A 26,092-nucleotide genomic window follows, 5' to 3' on the forward strand; every position below is an offset into this window, starting at 1 on the left:
TATGAGATTATCTACCATGTGTTTTGATACTTTGTCCTGCACAAAGAGGAGCCATAGCACAATCTCAACCACACCTAATCTTCCCTGTATTATAGATGGGATTAATGGGATTTTGAATTAATGAGAAATTGTTCAAATGTTTGATATTATATTTTATAGCTTGTTTTTTTGAATATATTTTAAACTGATAGAACTTGCAACATTGGCGTTATCACCACTGCGCTCCAACCAAATAATTATTATGATGCCCCAAAATACACTTTCATATTCCAATTATGCAATATACGATATCTTTATTGTCATTGTCCCATGAAGGACAATGAAATTTAAAAACTACATAAAACAACATAAAAACTACATAAAACATTCAAAAACCCCTAAAAACTCTGAAACCCCATTTTAAAATACACTATACTATAGAGACTCCTTATGCTGCATTTAGAACCAGAATTGCTTTTGCGTAGAAACTGTTTCTCAGGCGGCTAGTCCTGGCCTTTATAACCCTATACCTTCTTCCAGAAGGCAGAAGCTGAAAGAGATCATTTCCGGGGTGCGTACTATCCTGCGCTATCTCTGCTGCTTTCTTATGGCACCTGGCAGCATAGTTTTGATCCAAGGTGGGAAGAGTGCACCCAATTATTCTCTCTGCAGTCTTTACAACCCTGGATAGCATTGTTTTTTCCCTGGCCGTGCAGCTCCCAAACCACACACACAGACCATAAGTTAATACGCTCTCCACAGTGCAATGGTAAAACGCCATCAACAGGTCCTTTGAGAGATTGTTTTTCCGGAGGATTCTCAGAAAATATAACCTCTGCTGTGCTCTCTTCACCAGGTCTTTGATGTTTTCTCCCCAGGTTAGGTCGTCTCTCAACTCCATTCCCAGAAATCAAAACACCGAGACCTGTTATTCACGTGGCCCCGCAAAAACCTTGTGAGAAACAGAGCCAAGCACTATTTGCTACTTCCAGGCTTTCTAAGGTGACTGTGGTCTACTTCTTTCTGCTCAGTACTCTTCAACTGCTGTCCAACAGCGCCATCCTGTGGCTGGTTTTAGATTTCCCCCCCTGCAAGGATCATTGTCACCATCAAGGTAAAAAACGAAGCAGATTATCTTTTGTTACAGCCAGATATAAAAATGAGGAGAAAACGTGAGTCTAAATGTGTCCCAGCAGCACAGAGAAATGTCTGCTCCCTCTGGGCATCTGTATCAAAAGCTGCTTCAAATCAATAGTCCACACAGCTTGCGCTATCTAGTCTAACTAGGGCTATGGGATCTTAAGACAAAGGCAGCCTTGCCACCAGAGTCACTTTAATGAGAGTTGCCAGGGGCTAAACCTGAGGACTGCTGCACACCAAAGAGTTGTTTCACACATTACACACAGTAACAAGCCCAGGTTTGCCATCAAACATACATTCAACAGGGGGCCTGCAGTGAATCCTGGCTCCTTAACGAGCGCATCGTTACAACGAATATTGTACATTTGCAGGTGTGCTTATGAAAATGTTTCTTCCCATTCCCTTTTTGCATCAGGAAGAGGTCTGTAGAAATCAAAAGCCAACTTGCTGATTTAGGGTTTTTAGTTTGCCATAATTAGAATTCTTAAAAAAGACTAAATATGACTTTTCTGCATTTTTTTGGTCTTACTCAAGCAGCACAAAATAACCCCATTTGTCGAATAAAATAGACAAATGAACCTATCCTTCCTTGCTGACCTTTACAAGGTTGGGCAAAACTTAGCCGTTCTGACAGGCATTTCAGTGTATCTTGAAAGGGTTTGGGGATTTAATACTGCTACTGTTGATCTTTAGCCATTCAGTTCGTGTTGGCAGTTTCAGTGAACTGATTTTGGTATTTGTCATTTTAAGACTGACTGATAATTGTACGTTTTGTACATGGTTGTATATCACCGTTTCCGTTGACAGTGGAGAAACGATTCATAGCCGCAGCAAATACATTTGGGAAAAGGGAATAAGATATGAACAACCAAAGCAAAGTGTCTGTGGGAAACTTACGCCCAGAGCCGTCTTTGATCCTGGGTCCTTCTGGATCAGATTCTGCAAGGATGTTGGCATTCACATGGTTCTCTAGGTCCATGGTTTCAGAAGCCGTTTCGTTCTCCTCCTCTGGCTCTGGGTGACTGAAGATCCAGTCTAATGCATGCTCCAGGTTATTATTCTGCCAACCAATAGGAAGATAAAATAGCCAACAGCCATCAGCATCAGTACAACCATTGTGGCTTGGGTGCCTTTTCCCAAAAATAAAAAAACCTGTTGCTGCATTGTTCCCTTTGTATGGGAAACACAAACAAAAGGTGGAGGGACAAAACCTGCTGCAAATGGAAATATTCCCACTGCAGCAGAGAGGCTTCTTCATCTTTACGCGTCTGAAGCTCACTTGAGTTGATTTAAGCACCATGGACAGTGACAACCTCAACAGAGTCTCCTTCAGTTCAGCAGAGCAGCTGTATTAGGCTGTGCAATGTGGTTGCCATAATCCCGTATTTGCTCCTATGTCATGTTTAACTTCCACCCACATAGTCTGGACAGATTGTGTTGGTCTGGTACCAAACTAAGGATACCCTCCCCTAGCTGGACAAGTAATCCTCTATCTTAACTAACGGGAAGAGCAAGTGTTACAAATATTATGATGCCAGGGGAGGGCAACAAATGAATGGAGCCTTCAGGCTGCTGCTGCAGCAGTAATAAAAAATGCAAGCTAACTTAATTCAGCATCAGCTTTTGCAAGCTACAGTCTACTTTATCCATGTCATTCATCTAATTAGGTCAGCTCATGCCCATCAAGGGACGCGGGTGGCGCTGTGGGTAAAAGCCTCAGCGCCTAGGGCTTGCCGATTGAAAGGTCGGTGGTTCGAATCCCCGTGGCGGGGTGCGCTCCCGCTGCTCGGTCCCAGCGCCTGCCAACCTAGCAGTTCGAAAGCACCCCCGGGTGCAAGTAGATAAATAGGGACCGCTTACTGGCGGGAAGGTAAACGGCGTTTCCGTGTGCTGTGCTGGCTCGCCAGATGCAGCTTTGTCACGCTGGCCACGTGACCCGGAAGTGTCTGCGGACAGCGCTGGCCCCCGGCCTCTTGAGTGAGATGGGCGCACAACCCTAGAGTCTGTCAAGACTGGCCCGTACAGGCAGGGGTACCTTTACCTTTACCTTTTATGCCCATCAATCTCAGGCCCAAATAACTTTGTCCTTACGATTCTATAAGCCTCTTATTCAGTTCACTGCACATTTCTGAATTTTCCGCTCCAGCTCTTTCCCATCCTCACCAGGTGAGAATGCCTTTTGCATCAACCTGCTGGCTAGTGTACTAACTTTTAGCATGAGTTCCAGGGAACCCGGAGACGGGGGCTCCTCAGTGAGGAGTCGCCACAAGATGAGCATTTCTGAAAGCATCCGTTGCAACCAAGAATGACAGGGTACCAGGTTGAGGAAGGGTGTGCTATAGAAATAATAAATAGGCGCCTCAAACAGAGAAGTCCTGAGTATTGGTCAAAGAGTTGCCTTCTCTTTAAAAGTCTCAAGCCAGTCCTCCTAAAGCTGCTTCCCAACCCTCAATAAGCTATTGGCAAAGAAGATTTTGCAGCCAAGATTTCCCCCTGACCAGTACCTATGAACAGGATGCCGCCTAAACTTAATTCCCCAAAGGAAAAGTAGCGCAAGGTCTTCCTTTGTCAAATGTCCTGCTGCCACTGCTAATGGCAGAAAAAGGGCCTGTTCTGCTTCGGATAATGACATTAATTTACCATACCAGCTTTTGAAAGTCATATTTGATGAGGAAGTGGAGGACGTCTGCATCTGCGCTAAAAATAGACCCCAAATAATTTGCCGGACGACTCACTGTTGCCCGTAGAGCGTGGAAAGCTATATTCCGCTGAAAGCCCATAGAGGTAATGATGGCAACCATTTCTTCTGGGGGCTGGTTATCCAGCCCAACAACTGCTGCTCCACCTGCCCCAGGAAAAGCGGCTCCTCCGTAACCAGGGATGGCTAAGGGCTCTGCAAAATCTGGAACATAAGCGGCAAATATTTAAATCTCTGCAAAGAAATTCAGCGCCTATTCCTAAACCAGGAGAAGCTGAGTTCCAGCAACAACAAGAGAGGGCCTGTTCCTTTTATGCCTTGCTTGTGGGCTCCATGGGGGGGAGCAGAAACTTTGAACTAGGTGGATGTTTGGGACTGATCAAGCAGGCCTCCACTTATGTTCATACAGATTTATTTGCAAGGCAGGAAGCAAATGGCTAGATACCCGCAAAGTCCATCCCACACCCATGATTCTGCAACGATAAGCTAATCTAGGATGGAACAGTGAAGGAAGCTGGTGAGGCTGTGGGTTGCTTCCAATTAAAAGGAATACAAAACAACAAACCCCTGTGTTGCAAACTAAACACAACAAACAATACAAGCAACACTAAGACCAGTATACTAGATAGCACTGCAATTCTGTGTGAAGTTTATATAGTTTTCATGTACACAGTTTCATATTTGAATTCTTTTGTAGTTGTGCTGAAGAAGATTCCAGCGAAACAGTCAGATTATCCGGGATCACTGTCCTACGTTGTTATTCACTTACTACTTCGGCACCATGTATTACCGCTTAGCCCACAGGATAGCATCTATTACTTTCTTTCAACTATAGACTTATTATACTTCTACGAACTTTCAAAGATTGACAGACGTGTGTTCATTTGATTTCAAATATATTAGAGAATTTACAAGTGTACACATTTTGTTTTGCTTGTACTAAATCATGTATATCATGCAATAAGAATTGCAGTGCTAGCCAATTAAAAGGAAGAATAGAGAGCACAGAACTATCCTAGCGGGCATGGCGATGTCTATTGCAGACATATGCGCACCCAATCAGATTACAGACCTGGTTCTTCCATGTGGGCAATGATCCAGTTGAAAGCCACCTCAGCACCCATGTTGCCTGTATAGTAGACAGCCTTACGGCATGCTTCCAGTGGAAAACCCATCTCGGCTAGCTGCATCACTGAGGATTCATCAATATCTGGAGCTGGGAGAGAGAGAGAGAGAGGACATTCCCAATGTGAGAAGCTGTCAAACAAAACAAGAGCAAAGAAAAACACCATCCTACCCCATCAATGGACAGGGCTTTGTGTTTCAACTGTGGCACAAAATGTGCAGTTTTCATAGAATTGAGAACCTGCAATATGCTGCCCATTTCTAAACCTTTCTGGCCTTCATAACTGTAATAAAAAGGTTGAGGCAGCATCTGTTGGAAACTCCAACTATCCAGTAAAAAGAGAAAGACGGTTAACTTTACATCTCTATATCCCTTCCCATGGCTGCCACCATCCTTACTCTCACCTCTAATATTAATCACTCATCTTTTTTTCCATTTCTGAGCCCAGTCCTGATTTTGAGGTTTCCAAATGCCGAAAATGCCTTTTAATTCTCACACACTTTGCATGCTTAGCAGATCTGCTCTCCTGTTAATTTGTTCAAATTGTAACGTTCACGCTTTAAAAAAAAATCTTGTCCAGAACACACAACCCTAGAATTAGTGTGCATGGAATGTCACATTCAATTTTATACTTGCTAAGACCAGCAGACAACTGAACATCTGTGCAACTTTCTACAATGATCTTGCATTTACACAGGCTCAGTTTCGCTCTAAAGAATAACACAGCATAAATCACTCAGAGAAATATGGACACGCACTACTGAGATGCAAGCACATAAATGGTTATGAGAGCCTACAAAGATCATTTGAGGCATTTGCTATTCCCTATGCTAAGACAAAGGAACATTTCAGAGGGTTAGCAACGCTAGCTTCCCGAGTTTTCTGTACCACAGCTACTCCAAATTTTAAGGTTTACATTACTGGAGTCTCAGCAACAGATTTGCCACTAAGGTTTGGCAAAAGGGTGAGCTGAAGGCAATAGCTTCAGTCAATTTAAGCTCAGACAGGATTGCCAATGTCCACAGGAATCCGCAATTCCATTGTGGGATGTATGTGTGTAAGGCAGAATGCAAAGTGAGGGCAACTTCCAATAGTCTTGGAACCATAATCTATTGCACAGCTGGAAGCAGACATTTCTTAGGACACTCTGGCCCTTAGCACTAAAAGCCAGCCACTTGAGCAAATTGGCATAGGGAATACAGAATGAAGACCATAATATTAGCTTCAGGTGAGCCATTAACTGTCATGCAAACAGCCCCAATATTCCAGGTGCAACAGCAGTGCTCTGTCTACTAGACAGCTAAGGCTGGAAGTCTTCAAATTAACGCAGAGCGAGGGACCTCTAGTCCAGAGAACATTCCCATCTCACCTCTGGGCCTCTCCCCAGTCGACCCTGCCCACTTCCTCAGTCCCACAATGCTTTTCGCAACCCTTTGGTGTTAGGTTTAATGTTTTATATTTCTACTTGCTGGGTTATGTTGGCATTGGGCATCCCGGTTGTGGTGTGCCCCTCTCTAGAGAGGCTCACCTTGAAAGTTCCTTGTGGTTATTTTCACACGATGTAAAGTTTTTTTAAAAAATTCTCAGGACTTTTTTTAAAAACCTGCAATATTTATGTTTTGAATCACTGCTTGAATAATGTTATTGGGCAGCCTATATAAAATACCAAAAATCAACAATTATTTTTTTTTAACAATCAATTATGCAATTCTCCCACCACCATATTCAGGCACATTCAGAAAATTAGTATTCCCAAGCCTTAAACCAATTGTGAAGGAGTAAAGATGAAGATGTTTCCAACACAGGAGAGCAGTCCCTGATGTCTCCCTGGTACTTTTCACGTCTTCCACCAAATAATCAAGCAAACATTAAGAACAGGTTGGAAGACATTCAAAACAATGGCGCAATTAAAGGCCCAAAGAGAAGAGCTTCCATGCATCTCTCTACAGACAGAGAGCCCCTTGTGCAGCAGCAAATAAGTTCACTAAAACAGCCTTAAAAATAAAATAAAGCCAACATAATGAAATGAAATACATACGCTCCATGAAATGGTTCGTCATGCCATCTGAAAGTGAAGAAGGCAAAGTGAGGGAGTGTGCATTGGGATGGCGAGAGAGAGGAAGCTGGCCAGTTCTGCGCTGGGTGCAAACACTAGATCCCATCGCTGCTATAGAGTCAAGGCCTTGTTCGGACATTAGATGTGCTTGTTTCCATAGGACATGGGCTTCAGATCTGGCCATGGGGATCTGTGCCATTGGCCTAACCAATTATGCTCAGCCCACCTTCCCCTGCTTCTTTGCATGGGTGTGTGCACACACCTGCAGGCTGACCACATCTATGCATCTCCTCTAAATCAGGTCCTCGATCTTCTATGTACTTTGTGGCCCACCAGAACTACCCCAATCCCTATGCTTGAGTAGGCTTCGTTGATCCTGGGCTCCCCATTCTCCATTGCTTGTTCCTCATATTACTTCCAGATTGGGTCTTCGGAGCTCAGTCTCAATTCCTGCCTGCACACCGTGCAAAATTTTGTCAAGGAATGGAATCCCACTTACTAAACCAGGAAACAGGCCTCAATTCTATAACTGGCTACTTCTCTCACACCCATGAGCCCAGCGCCCAATGGCTGCGGTGCAAAGGATGTGCCATGGAGATGTTGGAGCTTGTCGTCCCAGAAGAAGTCCCATATGAACAGGTAGGGAGCAAAAGTGACAAAGGAACAGAAAAGAAGTTCAACTAACAGTTGTGGTGGAGAATGGTGGGGGAGTAGAGATCCTCGTGGTAGCAGGCAGTACCTTTGGGGTCATCAGGAATGATAATGGGCGGAGAGATATCTGGGAGCTCCTCCTCTCCTGGTTGGAGGCCTGTGGCACGGAGGTGGCTGATGTCCAGAAGATCTGGCATGTCTATGGAAACATCTGCAAACACAGCAGGGCAAATAAGCCTATAGATGCACAGCTAATACGTTACAGTAACATGGGGGGGAGGCTCAGTTAATTTTATTGTACACAGGTTGTACATTGACAATAAAGTTATTATTAAAGCACGCTCCTATACTCAGCTCCCCAAACCCAGTGCTTTAGTCCTAAACCAAAAAAAAAAGTAGGGACTGATTCTCCATAACAAGGGTTTCTGTGCTCTCAGGGAATCCCAGGAAACCTTACAGGAGAACCCAGGACAATTGAATATAGAACAGAATATTCAGAGCACATACCAAGCTTCTTAGGTATCCAATCCAAGCCAAAAGTGAACTTCTTTATCTGTACTACCAGGTACTCGGGAAATGAGGCAAAGCGAGAGGTTCTGGAAACAAAAGCAATTTCAAGTGAATGAAGCTGAGCCATAGGAATGCAAAACCAAAAGAGTGCTGCACTCAAAAACAGATTCATGCTGGAAGAATGGAAGGAGACTGAAGGATCCGTATTGGGACCAGTGACTTTTAATTTGTTCAAAAGCAATCTGGAGTCTGGTCTGATCCAGGAGGAATCCTCTTATGTAGCTGGGAGTGGGGATTTGGAGGCAATGGGGAGCAAGGAAAAGCCAGTCCCCACAAACACAGATACAAAGGTTCCTGAATTTAATCCTGTTTGTATTTGTATTCCCCAAGCCATTCAGGAGGCTGCGATTGAAGCTTCTTAAGGACATCTCACTCTCTTAACATGCATACCCATGTATAGGACAAACTGCACTCACTTAACTCCAGCAGACTTGGCTTGAAGGGCACTGCTCCAGAAGTCTTCTACATTATCTGGTTCTGAAAAGGCCTGCAAACAGGCACTAAAAGGGATTTTGGCACGTACAAGCTCCGGCAGGGGCCTCCTTGCAGTTTCAGCTTCTCTCCTCTTCAATTCGTAAGCAATCAGTTCATCTAACCAGGAACACAAGCAACAACAGAGGACCATTGCGTGTGGAGAATGGACAACCTTATGTGAAGCACTGAGATAATAAACACTGCATTCTCACATGCAGCCTCCTTCAAGTTTCTCCCCTCACTAACCATAAGCATGGTTTGTTATTTTGATATCTAGGGTTTACAGTTCAGGTTGAAGTTGGTTAGGAAGACATAGTAAGCTGCCTCATACCAAGTCCAGGCAAATCAGTTTTGTCTACACAGATTGGCAGTAACCCTCTTGGTTCCAGGTAGGTGTCTTTCCCAGCCTTACCTGAAGAAGCCAGAGATGAGTTATGACCTTTTCCCAGAGGTCAGTCAGCGTGGACAATTCTGAGCTGGATAGACCAATGGTCTGACACAAGACAAGGCAATTTCCTGTGTCACCATTCCCCCATGATGCAATATACAGAACAAAGGGGAACGTTGGGTGAACTCAACTGTCACTTTGAACAGGTCAGCAGTGTTGCCCAACAGGCCTAACTAGTGCCATGCATGAAAATAATCCTCTGTAACACTCTGGGATTCCATCTCAGCTAACACAGAAGAGGTTCCCTCAATGTGCAAATTCCCACTGATCGTCATGAAGCATTCCACTTAATCCATCTGGTCTCAGACTTTCAGGATATTTTAAAGGACAGCATTTCAGGTATTTTGCATCACAGTAAAACTAAGGATGGTATCACACATGCATGTGTGTGGCGCTGTGGGTTAAACCACAGGGCCTAGGACTTGCCGATCAGAAGGTCGGCGGTTCGAATCCCCACGATGGGGTGAGCTCCTGTTGCTCGGTCCCTGCTCCTGAAAACCTAGCAGTTCGAAAACACGTCAAAGTGCAAGTAGATGGTACCACTCCGGCAGGAAGGTAAACGGCATTTCCGTGCGCTGCTCTGGATCGCCAGAAGCGGCTTAGTCATGCTGGCCACATGACCCGGAAGCTGTACGCCGGCTCCCTTGGCCAATAAAGCGAGATGAGCGCCGCAACCCCAGAGTCAGTCACGACTGGAGCTAATGGTCAGGGATCCCTTTGCCTTTACTTTAGAGGCTGGGTGAATGAACTGGTTTCTGTCTCTCTCTCTCTCTCTCTCTCTCTCTCTCTCTCTCTGGGCAAAGTTTTATCTGTGAAGTTAAATCTAGTTAAATCTGTAAGGGCTTATTCACACATGCAAGCCATTGTGATGCAGAAATAACATGCATGTGTGAATAAACTGAGCTGAACCCAGAAGTTTCTTCTGGGGGACGCAAAAACCAACACATGCAAAGTAGCCTAATTCCCGCCTAACCTTTGTTCACTGCAGCTTCCATTGCTACAGGCAACTGCATGAGATAGTCCACCCTCTCGGTATATCGGACTTTCCTGGACTGGCAGCACTGTGTACGTTCTTCCACCAAGAACCGGAAGACATCGGTCGGGTTTTCTGAACCAATAGGGTTCCTCTGAAGGGAGAAAACAGGTCAGACCTCTTGGACAATCATGACAGCGCAAGAATAACCAGGCCACATGCGAAGATCCAAAGTACATCTCCTTGTTGTCCTAGTTTCTCAGCTGGGGTGATGCTGACAAGAAGCTAAGGAGAGCCTGCTGAATCAAGGCAAAGGCCTATCTAGTCCAGCATCTTGTTCTCACAGTGGCCAACCAGATGTCTGTGGGAATCTAGGGAGCAGAACATGAGCACAAGAGCACTCTCCCCTCCCGTGGTTTCAAGCAACTGGTATTCAGAAGTGTTGCTGGTGATAGGAAGGAGTCACACTGAAGCTGTTCCCATATTCTCACAATAACATAGGAAGAGTAGTTTAGTTTTAACACTCGAAGCACTAAGACATTAAGAGTCCAAACTGACATACTACCTCTTCAGCGTGAAATTTCAACAGCCATATTGAAAACTTGCAATTGTCATGACTGATACCTATTACATTTTAGGGGATGTTTTATGTCTCAAAAGCATCACACAGAGTACAAGACAGGCAGAAATTTAAATTTCTCACACTCCAAAAGGAAGAAATGATAAGAAGAGCCTGCTGGATCAAGGCCAATGGCTCAACTAGTTCAGCATCACAAGTTAATCCTGATCATTAATTTTAACAGGTCTACTCTGAGTAGGGGGACGCGGGTGGCACTGTTGGTTAAACCACAGAGCTTAGGACTTGCCGATCAGAAGGTCGGCGGTTCGAATCCCCGTGACGGGGTGAGCTCCCATTGCTCGGCCCCTGCTCCTGCCAACCTAGCAGTTTGAAAGCATGTCAAAGTGCAAGTAGATAAATAGGTACTGCTCCGGCGGGAAGGTAAACGGCGTTTCTGTGCACTGCTCTGGTTCGCCAGAAGCGGCTTAGTCATGCTGTCCACATGACCTGGAAGCTGTACGCCGGCTCCCTCAGCCAATAAAGCGAGATGAGCGCCACAACCCCAGAGTCAGTCACGACTGGACCTAATGGTCAGGGGTCCCTTTGCCTTTGCCTACTCTGAGTAGGACTCGCATTGACTACAACCCCTACCTTGCAATCAAGTAGTACCGAAACAACTGGATGGTGGGAAATAATCTTTTATTTCTGCACTACAATGCTCTATGGGCACAACTGTGAAAGTTTCTCAGGCTTTGTCATCAGTGTCCAAGGAAAAAAAGCTTTCAGTAAGTACTTATCTCCCATGTCAATACTTAAGAGGCTCATGAATCGATTTTTATTAATTTATTTCATGGAACTCCTCAAGATAAAATATGATAAGGCACTACACGTCAATTCACTCAATTGATTTATCTGAAAGGAAATGTCCCGATTTCGCTGAATTAGTTGCTGGAAATAGACTCTGCTAACCCAGCAATTAATTATTATTATTATTATTACTATTATTTTGTAAAGATCAAAGAATCATCTCCCTTTCTTCCGTTGTCTTCCCTACTGCTGTGGCTCACCCTGGGACCTGGTGGTGAAGTCCGCGTAATAAATCTAACAGCAGCTAAGCAAGATTTCCAGTGTAAGCTCCTTGGGGCAAGGACACGTCTTATTTTAATGATGTAAATCTACAAAGGTGCCATGTACACCTCTGGTACCACACCAATCGATCCATCATTTTACACCAAAACTACTATACTATACAGTAGGAAGTAGGTGGCTGTGGGTTAAATCACAGAGAGCCTAGGGCTTGCCGATCAGAAGGTCGGCGGTTCGAATCCCTGTGACGGGGTGAGCTCCCGTTGCTCGGTCCCTGCTCCTGCCAACCTAGCAGTTCGAAAGCACATCAAAGTGCAAGTAGATAAATAGGTACCGCTCCGGCCGGAAGCTAAACGGCGTTTCCATGCACTGCTCTGGTTCGCCAATAGCGGCTTAGTCATGCAGGCCACATGACCCAGAAGCTGTACGCTGGCTCCCTCAGCCAATAAAGCGAGATGAGCGCCGCAACCCCAGAGTCGGTCATGACTGGACCTAATGGTCCCTTTACCCTTTACCTTACTATACTGTACAAGACTAACATAGCATTTTTGTCTGATACAAACAAAGACAAGACAAGTAGTGGCTAACCCTTGCTCACCTCTATGAGATGTATAAGGTGCAGGAGAAACTCCTGTGCATCTTGCTGCCGACTGGAGGAGAATTCAGGGTGCCCTTTGCTCACAAAAGCTTTGAACATGCGAGGAGAGATGCCATTGTGCTGAGGCTAAAAAAAACAGAATAAAATATGTCATGACGCTTTGTAATTAATGCTTTGGTGCATGTGACAAAAACGGCGTTTGTACCACTGTTATGACCCTCCTTCCCATCTTTCTCCGTATCAAGTTACCCAAAGAGCTATTCCCATTGGGAGAGGAACAGATTTAATTATTAACCCAATGGTACACATGGGAAGTTTAGGGATGAACTGGTGCAATTCACAACACCGCTTCAGGTCTTCAGGTACCCCCACAATCCCAGAAAAAGACGAAATGTCATGCATGTGTGACTCCAAATGTACATAACGACATCACATAATTTGCAATAAAGCAGGGCTATTATTAATTTTAGTTTAGTTATGGTTGTTTTAGGTAACACTCCTCCTGCCCATCTATTAAATGGACAGGGAGCAGCCTGCACCAACACACCTTACAGGGGTTGTCTTTACATTTCCCCATATCTATGGAATGATTTCAGGGAGGTGAAGGGAGATACTGGGAATTCTGAAAACTATTTTGGGCAGTACGCATATGCCCTCCACTGCCTTGCAGACAGAAGTCAGAACAAAACTCCAGCTACCTTGTATGCTGCTTAGTTCTGTGTCAGAAAGCTTTAGAAAAAATAATATAATATTAAAAAATCAAACCTGCCAGGCCACAGGCACCATAGGTCAATGCTGCTTTCACGCAATGCAAGTAGGGCAGCATTATTTATCTATTTCGTTTCATTTCTGAATGAGGCATCTCAAAGCCATTGACAATATAAACACATATAGCAAAAACATTTAAAAACATGTTTAAAAAATGATTATAAATATAAAAATTGGAATGGCACATACACAAAAATCAATCCAAAACACAAGGCAAGGTAACAGCCAGGATAAAGATTTCAGAAGGTTTGTTGAAAGAGGGACGTATCAAGATTCAAGGGTTTTTAGGTAAGCCAGCATGGTCAGTGATTGGAGATGGTGGGAGCTGTAGACCTTGTCTTCCGGAAAGCACATGGGTAAGGGGCAGGAGGAATGCAGATGGGCCAGGAGAACTGGGAACCTGGGCAATGCAATATTGGACGCATTCACACTATGGGCTGAAACTGATTTAATAGCCATCCCCTCTTGTGAAGCCTGTAGTTTTGGTTGCATGAGAGAAGGATAAGAACACGTGAAGAACTCTGGCAGATCAGATCAAGGGTCCATCTGGTTAGGGCATGAAGGCTATTGCTCTTCTGCCATGTTTGCTCTTGCTCTTGGTATTGACACAGACACATAAGATGCTGGCTGCAGCTCATGAGAGGTGTAATCCAACATCTTGAGGGCACCATGTTTGCTACCCTTGAACACTCCTCTCCTTATACCACCCTCCCCCAAATCTCCTGTTTATTATTTTCTTTGGTAAAGCGTCCTCTATGGAATTTCCTTCTCCTGCCAAGCTAATCTGCTGCAGTGCACAGGCAGATTTTAAAGTGTGTGTGTGTGCATGTTTGTTTGTTTGGTTTTGTGTGGGAGGGGGAGAGAGAGAGAGAAAGAGTGTGTGTGTGTGCGTGCGTGCGCGCACACACACACACACACACACACACACTGAGAGCAAACGAGAGAAAATTCTGGCAACGCTTTCCCCATCAACAGTTGCAAAACCGTTTAGCTAAAAATAAGCTGGGTCAGATCATTCAATCTCTCACATGAATGCTTTGGGCAGGAGGCGCCCAATGACGTCGTCCAATGATGGATGGATTCCAAAGATGCAAGAAATTAAAATATACAGCAGCTCTCTATGAAGTGTGTTAACAGGCACCATGTAATGTGACACGGTATCAGTGTGAAAAACAAGGTAGATATATCTGAATAAATCTGATGGACCATTTTTACACTAAACTTGGCACTGCCTCTCAGAGATAATAAATTATTATTATTATTATTATTATTATTAATACCCCACCCATCTGGCTGGGTTTTCCTAGCCACTCTGGGCGGCTTCCAGCAAAAATATTAAAATTCAATAGTCTATTAAACATTAAAAGCTTTTCTAAACAGGGCTGCCTTCAGATGTCTTCTAAAAGTCTGGTGGTTGTTTTTCTCTTTGACATCTGGTGGGAGGGTGTTCCTCAGGGCGGGGGCCACTACTGAGAAGGCCCTCTGCCTGGCCCCCTGTAACTTGGCTTCTCACAGTGAGGAAACCACCAGAAGACCCTTGGTACTGGACCTCAGTGTCCAGGCAGAACTATGGGGGTGGTGACACTCCTTCAGGTATACTGGACCAAGGCCATTTAGGGATAAGAGTGTGAGGAAGAAAATGTAAAATTAATCACTGCTATGACACTTCTGTTTCGACTGCATTGCCTCTCATGAGGCAATGAACTAAAGCTGAAATGTGCTCCTTTGTTAAATAGGTTTTGAACTTATGTTTTTCATGGGGCGGGGGCAGGCAAACAGGTAGTTCCACTGAGACGGTCAGAGAAAGCAGTTTGCCCAATATCCCAATATCCGATAAGTTACTCTGGAGTCACACATAATATGAAAGTCGTGATTTTGTACAGTGGTGCCCCGCAAGACGAATGCCTCGCAAGACGAAAAACTCGCTAGACGAAAGGGTTTTCCGTTTTTTGAGTAGTTCCGCAAGACGAATTTCCCTATGGGCTTGCTTCGCAAGATGAAACGTCTTGCGAGTTCTTGCGAGTTTTTTTCCTTTTTCTTAAAGCCGCTAAGCCGCTAAGCCGTTAATAGCCGCTAAGAAGAAGAAGAGTTTGGATTTGATATCCCGCCTTTCACTCCCTTTAAGGAGTCTCAAAGTGGATAACATTCTCCTTTCCCTTCCTCCCCCACAACAAACACTCTGTGAGGTGAGTGGGGCTGAGAGACTTCAAAGAAGTGTGACTGGCCCAAGGTCACCCAGCAGCTGCATGTGGAGGAGCGGAGACGCGAACCTGGTTCCCCAGATTATGAGACTACCGCTCTTAACCACTACACCACATTGGCTCTCTCCGTTAATAGCCGCTAAGCCGCTAATAGCCGTGCTTCGCAAGACAAAAAAACCGCAAGACGAAGAGACTCGCGAAACGGATTAATTTCGTCTTGCGAGGCACCACTGTACAGGTAGCCCGAGAGATTGGGGCAGAGGGGGCAGTAACATGGAGAGAAAGGAAACCATCCTTCAACTGCAACACAGAGAATTGGATGGTGAAGCTTTGCAAAACATCAGCAACGGGATTTGCATTTGTCTTGTTTTGTTTCTGTAGGTTATATAGGCAGAAAACACTTTGGCTGCACTGAGTTTGGGAGTTTGGGCACCCCAGCCCACATTTGTTAGGAGGCTCCGCTGGTGCCTCTCATCCAGTCCTCCGCCCATGTCCAAGTCAAAGCACCCTTTACTCCACCAATCACACAGAGGCTCAACACTTTCCTCATCAATAATAAATAATAATAAATTTTTTTTATTTATATCCCTCCCTCCCTCCCCAGCCGAAGCCGGGCTCAGAGCAGCTAACAACAGTAAAATAATACAGCATTCTAAAATCATTTCATTATAAAATCAGTTCAAAGCAAATTAATGGCAACCATTGGGCTAGAGTTCTGTGAGGATTACCAAAGGACGGGGTCAGGCTGTGCCTTGGCCAAAGGCCTGGTGGAACAGCTCTGTCTTGCAGGCCCCGAGGAAAGATGTCAAGTCCCGCAGGGCCCTAGTCTTTTGTGACAGAGCATTTCACCAGATTGGAGCCACAGCTGAAAAAGCCCTGGCTCTGGTTGAGGCCAGCCTAACCTCCCTGTGGCCTGGGACCTCCAAGATGTTTTTGTTTGAAGAAGGTAAGGTCCTCCGTGGGACATACCAGGAGAGATGGTCCCGTAGGTATGAGGGTCCTAGGCCGTATAGGGCTTTAAAGGTTAAAACCAGCACCTTAAACCTGATCCTGTGCTCCACCGGGAGCCAGTGCAGCTGGTATAGCACCGGGTGAATGTGATCTCGCAGCGAGGACCCCGTAAGGAGTCTCACTACAGCATTCTGCACCCGCTGGAGTTTCTGGGTCAGTCTCAAGGGCAGCCCCACGTAGAGTGAGTTACAATAATCCAGTCTGGCAGTGACCGTTGCGTGGATCACAGTGGCTAGGTCAGGGCAAGAGAGGTAAGGAGCCAACTGCTTAGCTTGGCGGAGATGAAAAAATGTGCCTCCTCATCGACGCAGCAACTCCACCAAATAGTGTGACCCTTGGGAAAAGGCTACTGTAAACATGATGTTGATCCAAGGCGGGAATGACAAGAGTGGTTTTACACTGCCACAAAACCCCGCTCTTGGCCTAACTTCAACAACACAATTGTTGTGAAGGTAAAACGGAATTCCATGAATGTTACTCCAGAGTTACTATCAAGAGGATAGGCAGGATACAAAAGTGGGAAGCAAAGAGGCATGCATGCCCATAACTTCTCTCTCGTGCTGAAAGACAGGGCAGCTGTGGTTTCTCCCATTCCCCCGGCCTCAGCCATTGGCTGCAGGGGTGAGCAAAACAAGAATTCTGCGCTTGCCAGAAGGCAATAATAGGGGGTGGATGAAGAGTAGTAAAAGAAAACCCATTGAGAAAGCTCACCACTACTGGCTCCCATCCTGGCTTGAGCCAGTCGTACACATGTTCTACTATGCACGGGGTTCAGATTTTGGAGCACCACTAAAAACAACCAAGAAGCAAGATGTGAACATCAAAACATTTCATATGTTGGCAGAGGCAACGCAGCCACCTCATCACGGACCAGGAGCTAAAATGCACAGGCTCTCCCTACAACTAACTTGAGCCCAGTTGGTGGTGTGAATAAGCTCCAATTCTCCCCATCTTCTTTAGGGACTCTATAAACTGAGGACTGCTATTAAAGAATTGTTAGCTAATCGATAAACCAACAATGTTTAAATAAATTTTCGTTTTAGCAAAGCCTCCATACAGCTGCTTTTCTTTGGATCCTGAGGAGTGCAATAGCTTAGACTTTAATAAAGAAAAGCTGCCACTATCATTTAGAAAGGAAATGCCATCTTTGGGACCATCTCGCTGCTAAACAAATATACAGTGGTACCTCAGGTTACAGACGCTTCAGGTTACAGACTCTGCTAACCCAGAAATAGTGCTTCAGGTTAAGAATTTTGCTTCAAGATGAGAACAAAAATCGTGCTCCAGCGGCACGGCGGCAGCAGGAGGCCCCATTAGCTAAAGTGCTGCTTCAAGTTAAGAACAGTTTCAGGTTAAGAACGGACCTCCGGAACAAATTAAGTACTTAAAGTGAGGTACCACTGTAGCCCTAATTAGCAACTTGGATGGGTGACCACTAAGAACCCAGTTCAGGGAAAGATGTATTTTTAATAATAATAATAATAATTATTATTATTATTATTATTATTATTATTATTATTATTATTACAGGAGGTGAGTCCTTTAAAAAAAGATGGGGGTTATGCCATCTTTAAAATTTTATATTTAATCCCTTATTTAAGCAGGAACATACCAGAACCAAAACAGCCTCCCAAAAGCAGAAGGTGCATATCTTTAACTCTTGGCCTTAGCCCATTAGAATTTGCCTTAGCTGACTAAAATTAGCTTTGAGTAATTACTCAGTTCAAAGTTTTAAGCTTCTTTTAAAAAAAATGTGTTGCAGATTTAAAATGATTTCAAACAAATAATTACTCTTCTGGTTGAACTTGCAACCCTGCTATAAATACACCACTGCGTTTACTCTGAGTAGTTCTTCCAGGAACAAAAATTCCTCTCCAGCTACTGCATCTCCTGTATCCATTACATGGTGACCTTTCCTTTCCAAACACACCACCTTAGAGAGGGAGAGGCAGGGTGGGGACATTGTGAGTTTCCAAGTTTTAGGGTAACAAAAGATTGACAGCGACACAAAACGCTAACTGGACACAAGCTGAACTATGTCAGACAGTGTCCTAATAAAAGCAAAGATTATACAGCAGGCAGCCATAAATATATCAATTTTTTTAATCCCCCAGTGGGCCAAACATACTAGCTGCAAGCACTGCTTCCAGAATGCAACAATACTGCCTCAGTAAAGGAAAGATAAATAAAAGGCTGTCCTCAACCGCTCAGAGGTGCTAAAGTCAAATCTGTGCTGCGTTCCGTGCTGTTCTTAAAAATATTCAGATTTGTCCTGTTTCTATACGCATTTACTCTGGCTAGGACTCTGGGCTGTTTTTTGGGTATATCTGCCACCAGCAGTTATCAGGCTTTCTGCCTTCAGGGCTTCATTCCACACTGAGTCACCTTGGCAAGAAACCACAGCAGATTTGCTACGGCACTGCCAATGCATTATAGATTGTGTCTAAGAACATGTTCTGGGGAGCCATGCTCAGCTGATGCAGGGCACAGACCAGATTTGTCGACAGAGGCGTAGCTAGGTGGGAGGTGCCACAACATGGCGGGCGGCACTTACCGCAGGGCCTGCAGGCACCCTAGCCACGCATCTCTCTTGGGTGGCTTGGGTGCCTGCAGGCTCTGCGCTGCCCAAAACAGCAGCATGGGGCTTGCGTCTGCCCGCCTCCCCCCGGCTCAGCCTCCCTACAGCTGTAGGTGAGGTGGCAGTGAGGCTCCACGCAGCATGCCACACCCAGTGGGCAGCTTGCCCCACCCCCACGGGCAGCTTGCCCTGGGCACCCAAGCAGCTAGCTACGCTGTTGCCTGTATGCCTCTTCTGTTAGAATTCCTGCTCCATGATTGCAGTCATGGGATTTTTGTCTTTCACATGACGGTGTATGTTTTGACTCCACAGAGTGGGAAGTGACGGAGACAGGATGTTTGTGTTACTGTGTTCCGTGAAGTGGGACTATTGTCCTTTGTTCTTTTTCTCTTTGCTGTCTGATGCTAGAGAGAGAGGGAGCCATGTTGCAGTGCTCTGTGTGTGTTTATATGTAAAGTAGATTAGCCAAAATGCTGAGTTGCTGACTTCTATTACGCAAACTGCGAACACTCTGCGGATCCCTAAGTGTGCCGGTGTCAGTTGGCATTGGTCGCTGTGATGTTTGGGCTGAAGAAAGCTTATGACGCTCCCAAACGATCGTCCAGGAGGGAGGGAACATGCCAATCGTGCATGTGTCTCTGCCAGGGTCCTACTCGAGTGTAGGCTGAACTCCTGACATCTTCTACCTAGTTATCAAGCTGTGCATGCTAGGTAAATACCTTGTGTTCTTCTTTCATCACCTGTTCAATGAGGTCAGATTTCGTAGGTGGTTTAGAGTATTGGCCTGAAAGGAGGCCATGTCCCAATTTAGCCCTGTAGTAGAGGGAGGGGGGTAGGGGTGGGGTGGGAGTAGGGAAGGAGAGAGAAAGCACACAAAATGTTTCCCACCAGACTCAGAGTAGGGAGAAAACAGCAGGAGGGTGAAAGTAAGGCTAAATGTGGCCCATCTGTTAACACACACACTGAACACACAGACTTACTATGATCTACCTAAGCTTCTTCCCTCTTGGCCCCCCCATTTCAAAAAGCAGGAAGTCATACAAAATAGTGTAGCATTAGCTATGTGGGAGAAAATACTCTCCATACCACATAGCTATGCTTATTACAAACAACAGGACTACTCTGGCGAAAGTCCAGGTCAAATCAAAGACAGCGATCAGATCAAAGTCAATCAAGCACAATCATTTCTCAAATGTCACAGGTGGTTCCAAAAATAAATTAAATGAAAATTGTAAAGCAGCAATATAAATACTGAACAAACAAAATCAACAAATGCTTGGCACTATCCACAGAATGGAAACAGCTAAAGTCAGCTTTAGAATCAATTACATCCTATAAGATAAAGCTACCGTGAATAATTGCCGCTGCAAAAAGCCGTGCCACTAACCAAGTTCAAAAGAAAATCTGTCATTTAATAAGAATGCCAAAAGGCAATTAGTACATTTTCCCCCACGTCCAGAATGGTGTTTGTCTGGGTACCTCATAAAGGTTATTAAAGCAACAAACCATGTGGGCGAAATAACCATTCAGAGAAATCTGCTGCTTAATATAAAACCTGCCACTTACATTTGTGTGTTGAAATCTTGTGTTGGGTCTAGAGGGGAGTAGTCAAAGATTCTTGGAAGGTTTCCCACGTACCTATCCAGAGAGAATTGTGGGGGAAGAAGAGAACATTCAAATAGAGCAGATTGTTTTCCATTGACATAATTTGCTGAGGAGACCATTTGCTCCCATACAGTCTTGCCTAGGCCTTAAAATCTACTTCAGAGGTCTTGCTCTTGTTGCCATCTCAATATCCCCACTGTGACAAGAATGAGAGGCCGGGTCTTTTCTATAACAGTGCTGAGGTCCCCAAGTCAAAATCCATCAGTCAGACACCATCTCCATCTCTATTCTGTCAGAAACGGAAGACACCTGACTCAACTGCTGTTGGTTTTTTTCTTTGAACTGGTTACATTGGGTGGTATCCAGTGCTTCCACACTATTGACAGAAGGCATCCGGCAGCAGAACGCGAGAAGGAGGAAATGTTCACCCGTTCCTCCTTCCCATACACTTCCTCAAAATCTGCTCTGGAGGACTGGGGGTCCTTCGGAACAGATTTCGGAGGCAGAGGGGGCTGCAGAGAGGAAGAACAGGAATCACTGGAAGTTCCTTCCCTCCCGTTTCGTCAGCAAAGGGGAAGGATTGAATACCACTCATACGGTGTAACGATCTGTCCAATTTGTATATTTATAGTTTTAGTGCTCTGTTTTTATCCTTATTGCTGCAAAGCCACTCTTAAGCACAACAGTAGAAGAGTGGTGTATAAATAAATGAATGCTTATCCTCAAATTTTGGAGGTTAGAATTGTGAGACACCTGCTAGAACTCCACAAGCAATACAGTTCCTTCTGGGAGCAAAACAGCAGTTGAGGATCCTCTGTCTCCCCATCTCCATTTGGCTGAAGGATGGAGTGGATTAGTTCCTAGGACAGCTATGCAGACCCTGTTGCTAGGCAGAGTGTGCAGGAGGAAGGGATTCTAATGAAGAGCCATCCCCTCTGGCCAGGGGTCTCTCAGGGGAAGTATTTATATATGCACTCAATAAACAGATGGTTGCTGCAGGGGTGGGAATAGTGGATGAAAGGTACCCCTGCCCGTACGGGCCAGTCGTGTCCGACTCTAGGGTTGTGCGCCCATCTCACTTAAGAGACCGGGAGCCAGCGCTGTCCGGAGACACTTCCGGGTCACGTGGCCAGCGTGACGAAGCTGCTCTGGCGAGCCAGCACCAGCGCAGCGCACAGAAACACCGTTACCTTCCTGCTATAAAGCGGTACCCATTTATCTACTTGCACTTGGGGGTGCTTTCGAACTGCTGGGTGGGCAGGATCTGGGACCAAAAGACGGGAGCTCACCCCGCCACGGGGATTCGAACCGCCGACCATGCGATCGGCAAGTCCTAGGCACTGAGGTTTTACCCACAGCGCCACCCGTGTCCTAATGGATGAAGGATCCCTATAAAATCCAGCAAGCTTAGGAGTGCTTTCAAAAAAGGAGAGAAAATAAAAATAAAAATAAAACATGGGTTGGACATGTAACTATTAGACTCACTTCACATCTAACAAAATATGTAAAGTGAGAATGCAACAACTACATTCACCAAGGGACAGGCATACAGTGGTGCCCCACAAGACGAATGGCTCGCAAGACGGAAAACCTGCTAGACGAAAGGGTTTTCTGTTTTGGAGGCGCTTCGCAAGACGAATTTGCCTATGGGCTTGCTTCGCAAGACGAAAATGTCATGCGAGTCTTGCCATTTTTTCCCCGCTTCCCCCCCCCCCTTTTTCTAAGCCGCTAAGCCGCTAATAGCCTTTTAGCAACTTAGCCGCTAAGCCGTTAATAGCCGCTAAGCCGCTAAACCGCTAATAGCGCTAATCCGCTTAGCCGCTAATGGGGTTGCTTCGCAAGACGAAAAAACCGCTAGACGAAGAGAATCGCGGAACAGATTCTTTTCGTCTTGCGAGGCACCACTGTACTTCCCAGGAAGTCCCAATTAACCACAGCTCCCTGTTGGGGATAAGCACTGGGGCAGACCTGGAGTCTGCCATTCTGTACTGTAGCGAGCCTTAGTAGTGCAATGAGGAACATAAGAGGTTCTAATCTGGTTGCCGCAAAACTTCCCTAGAATGACTTACGCTCTCTGAAATTCAGGGATGCTGAAAATGGCTTGTAGGACAGTGTTGACATAGCAGCTGTTGCCCAGGTTTTTCATGCCCGTGTATCCTGGACCATACATTGGCTTTAGCTTCATGCCAGACTCTTGGATCACTTCCCATTCAGAGACTCTGGGTTTGATGTCGTTATCTCTCGAGCCATTCTCCGTCTGAATGCAAAAAAAAATAAATCTAAAAAAGGCTTTTAAGAAGCAGCAGTTTACAAAAGCGTATGTTAAGATCTTATAAAGCAGGTGTGTTTAAATAGAAAAAAAGAAGAAAACACCTGGTTCTGAGAACTTTCCCAAATGAAACACTCAGCAATAAAATAGCTTGCTTTCTGCTTGCTGAGATACAAATGCAATAATGTCTCCACCTGCTGAATTATCTAAGCAACTGCAATCACAACTTACTCCCACTTTTATAGCCGCAACACAGAAAGATCCACTGCTATAGCCATAAAAAGCTCCCTCGTTTTTCTGTGGAGCTTCACATGCAATATGTGGTTAAAAAAAAATAAAAATGGAGAGTCTGATTTGCAGAGACTAAACTTAGGGATGCGGGTGGCGCTGTGGGTTAAACCAGAGAGCCCAGGACTTGCCGATCAGAAGGTCGGCAGTTTGAATTCCCGCAACGGGGTGAGCTCCCGTTGCTCAGTCCCTGCTCCTGCCAACCTAGCAGTTCAAAAGCACATCAAAGTGCAAGTAAATAAATAGGTACCGCTCTGGCGGGAAGGTAAACTGTGTTTCCGTGCGCTGCTCTGGTTTGCCAGAAGCGGCTTAATCATGCTGGCCACATGACCCGGAAGCTGTACGCCGGCTCCCTCTACCAATAAAGCGAGATGAGCACCGCAACCCCAGAGTTGGTCACGACTGGACCTAATGGTCAGGGGTCCCTTTACCTTTTTAAACTTTGCAAAATGTGACTGTACGGTTCAATCCTGGGCAGGAGGGCAAGCGTAGCCTTGGTTTCCAAATACACATATATTGTACATCAGGGTTGGGGAACCTCACGCCAAAGGCAGCATTCCAGGCCTCTGTATCGGGTCCTAAGTTTTCAATCATAGTTCCAACCACTTGCAAGCAGCCCCCAAAAGATTCCCCAGAAGGGAATGTGGTCCCTGGGCTGAGAAAGGTTCCCCACTCCCTTCTCACTTCCCATTCTACATGCTCAGAGTCTTACCGAACTCAGAAACAGCCTGGTGTCATTTTATTATAAAAAAAATTCCTTCCAGTAGCACCTTAAAGACCAACTTCAGATATCTGGTATCTGAAGAAGTGTGCATGCACACGAAAGCTCATACCAAGAACTAACTTAGTTGGTCTTTAAGGTGCTACTGGAAGGAATTTTTTTTGTTTTGACCATGGCAGACCAACACGGCTACTTATCTGTAACTGTCATTTTATTATGTTATCAGATGCCTTTTAGCAGGAGAACATAAACTGAAAAGCAGATTATATATTATAAAAGAAAGAAGGATCTCCCACAAGAATGGAAACTGTGCTTTTCCAATTGAGGCACTGATTTCCCCCGCTATTTTCCATGACTGCTGAAGATACAGATCCTGAATAAAAGGAAAGCCACTTACTACATGCATTTGGAGCATATCAATGCCAAAATGTGCTAAGTGTTTGGCTATGTGTGGGTCCAAAACCGCCTCCTCTTCATCAAAGGAATAGACATCTGCAGAGAAAAGAAGAAAAAGGACTGCTCACCGAGTGTTGCCCATCAGCGTTATTTCACAACAGCATATTCTTGAAGCTTTACCACCTACGTAATACGCCAAGCGATAGTAATTTTGCTGCACACATGCCAGCGCAACTATTAAGCAAATTCTGGACATTCTGTTTGCTACCAAGTTCTCCATGTTATAATGGTTCCATTGGCAACCAAGAGATCCCTATTCGAAGGTGCCCTTCAGACATTGCTGCAGCAGCTTGGTGTGCCACTCTTCTGTGGCTTCATCCCACATTGCCCAGCCTGCAGCAGGGGCGATTTGGGAGGAGCAGAACAAGGCAACCGGCTCTGTCCTTGTGGCAGTGAGCTTTCAGGTGTTAGAAAGAAGGTCACACCTAAGAGGCAGAATGAATGCTTTCCACACAGTAATTCTCAGGTTCAATCCCTGGAATCTCCAGTTCTTTTAAGGCAGGGGTGCCCAAACTTTTTTCAAAGTGGGCCAGATTTGATGAAGTGAGGGCCGACCATAGTTGTTGACCTTTTTTAGAGCTTTTTTTAGGGTTGAAGTTGTTGAGCTTTTTTTAGGACCAGACACCAATTACCGTATTTTTCGCTCTATAGGACGCACCCGACCGTAGGACGCACCTTGTTTTAGAGGGGGAGAATAAGAAAAAAACATTTCCCCCTCTCTGCGCAGCGCCCCTTCAGCAAAGCAGCAGGAGTAACGGAGCCTCTTCCATTTCTCCTCCTGCTTAGCTGAATGGGCACTGCACCTTAGCTGAAGGGGCATCTACCCTTCAGCGAAAGGAACCCGAAGCCTCCGGAGCGCAGTGGGAGCTCCTGCTGCACTCCGGAGGCTTCAGGCAGCTCTCCAGGCTTCAGTGAAAGCAACGCAAAGCCTACGGAGCGCAGCAGGAGCACTCCCACTGCGCTTCAGAGGCTTCGCATTGCTATCGCTGAAGCCAAGGAGCCTGCATTCACTCCATAAGACGCACACACATTTCCCCATAATTTTTAGAGGGGAAATTGTGTGTCTTATAGAGCGAAAAATATGGTAGCTGCCATAGGGGTCTGGATTAGACGGACTTTGGACATGCCCGTTTTAAGGTATCAGAGGGCAGACTTTCTCTGCCTTGAAATTAGAGTGCTACTGCCAGTCAAGAATAGAAAATGCTGGGCTGCATGAACCAATGGTTTAGTATAAGCTCACTTTGGCTCTATCCACTGGCCAGAGCATCCATTGGCCAGAGAACAAAAAGGCCACTCAGAGGTCGTCTCTTGCCTGAAGAAGGAAGGGTTATGAACCCTGCTCCACTAAACCCAGAGGGATCCTCCCCTCCAGAAATTAAGAGAGACAGGGATTGTGGGATCGCTTTTCTCCACGAAATCAAATCAAGGCAACTGGCACACAGGTGCTCTCTCTTGTTCCTGGTCAGAGTGGCTGCCTACCTGAAAATGAAGAGCCCCTGCCTCCCCACCAGGCTGCAAGTAGCTCCTCTGCCTAAAAAACTGTTAGCTAAAAAGCCAGGGCGCAGCACAGGTCAAGCCCTGCCTTTCAAGAGGAACATAACACAGAAGGGAAGGACTGCCTTGTTCCTTCATCAGCAAGAGAAAGAACAGCTGCTGAGAACTTTCCTGCTCCACCTGCCAGGAAGAACACTCTGCTCCAAATGCTACACCCTTGTGCAAATTAATTGAAACAAGGCATGTTTTCTATCTTACTTGTAATCCTGTACCCCCAACAAACACAAAAAGTCAGTTGATCGTTATGGTGTTGGAAGCCTGCAGCCAATAGAAGGAATGATGC

At 45.4% G+C, this 26,092-nt stretch overlaps 1 protein-coding gene across 3 annotated transcripts in view; it reads right to left on the reverse strand.

Annotated features, from left to right (window-relative positions):
* Positions 1-26,092, reverse strand: part of USP13 (ubiquitin specific peptidase 13) — a 74,599-nt gene that overhangs the window by 7,525 nt on the left and 40,982 nt on the right. Inside the window, exons 7-19 of one of the 3 annotated variants that reach the window (XM_028731629.2) lie at positions 24,197-24,291; positions 22,591-22,778; positions 20,483-20,554; positions 19,636-19,729; positions 12,359-12,484; positions 10,116-10,269; positions 8,637-8,811; positions 8,158-8,246; positions 7,685-7,861; positions 6,982-7,008; positions 4,890-5,033; positions 3,855-4,021; positions 2,017-2,179 (exon numbers count right to left, since the gene is read on the reverse strand). In XM_028731629.2, the coding sequence (XP_028587462.2) occupies positions 2,017-2,179; positions 3,855-4,021; positions 4,890-5,033; positions 6,982-7,008; positions 7,685-7,861; positions 8,158-8,246; positions 8,637-8,811; positions 10,116-10,269; positions 12,359-12,484; positions 19,636-19,729; positions 20,483-20,554; positions 22,591-22,778; positions 24,197-24,291 (1,671 nt within the window). The remainder of the gene's footprint in view (positions 1-2,016; positions 2,180-3,854; positions 4,022-4,889; positions 5,034-6,981; positions 7,009-7,684; positions 7,862-8,157; positions 8,247-8,636; positions 8,812-10,115; positions 10,270-12,358; positions 12,485-19,635; positions 19,730-20,482; positions 20,555-22,590; positions 22,779-24,196; positions 24,292-26,092) is intronic. The other 2 variants (XM_028731631.2, XM_028731630.2) reach the window with 2 other exon arrangements.

Source organism: Podarcis muralis, chromosome 6, assembly GCF_964188315.1.
Source record: "Podarcis muralis chromosome 6, rPodMur119.hap1.1, whole genome shotgun sequence".
In the NCBI taxonomy this organism is placed as follows: Eukaryota; Metazoa; Chordata; class Lepidosauria; order Squamata; family Lacertidae; genus Podarcis; species Podarcis muralis.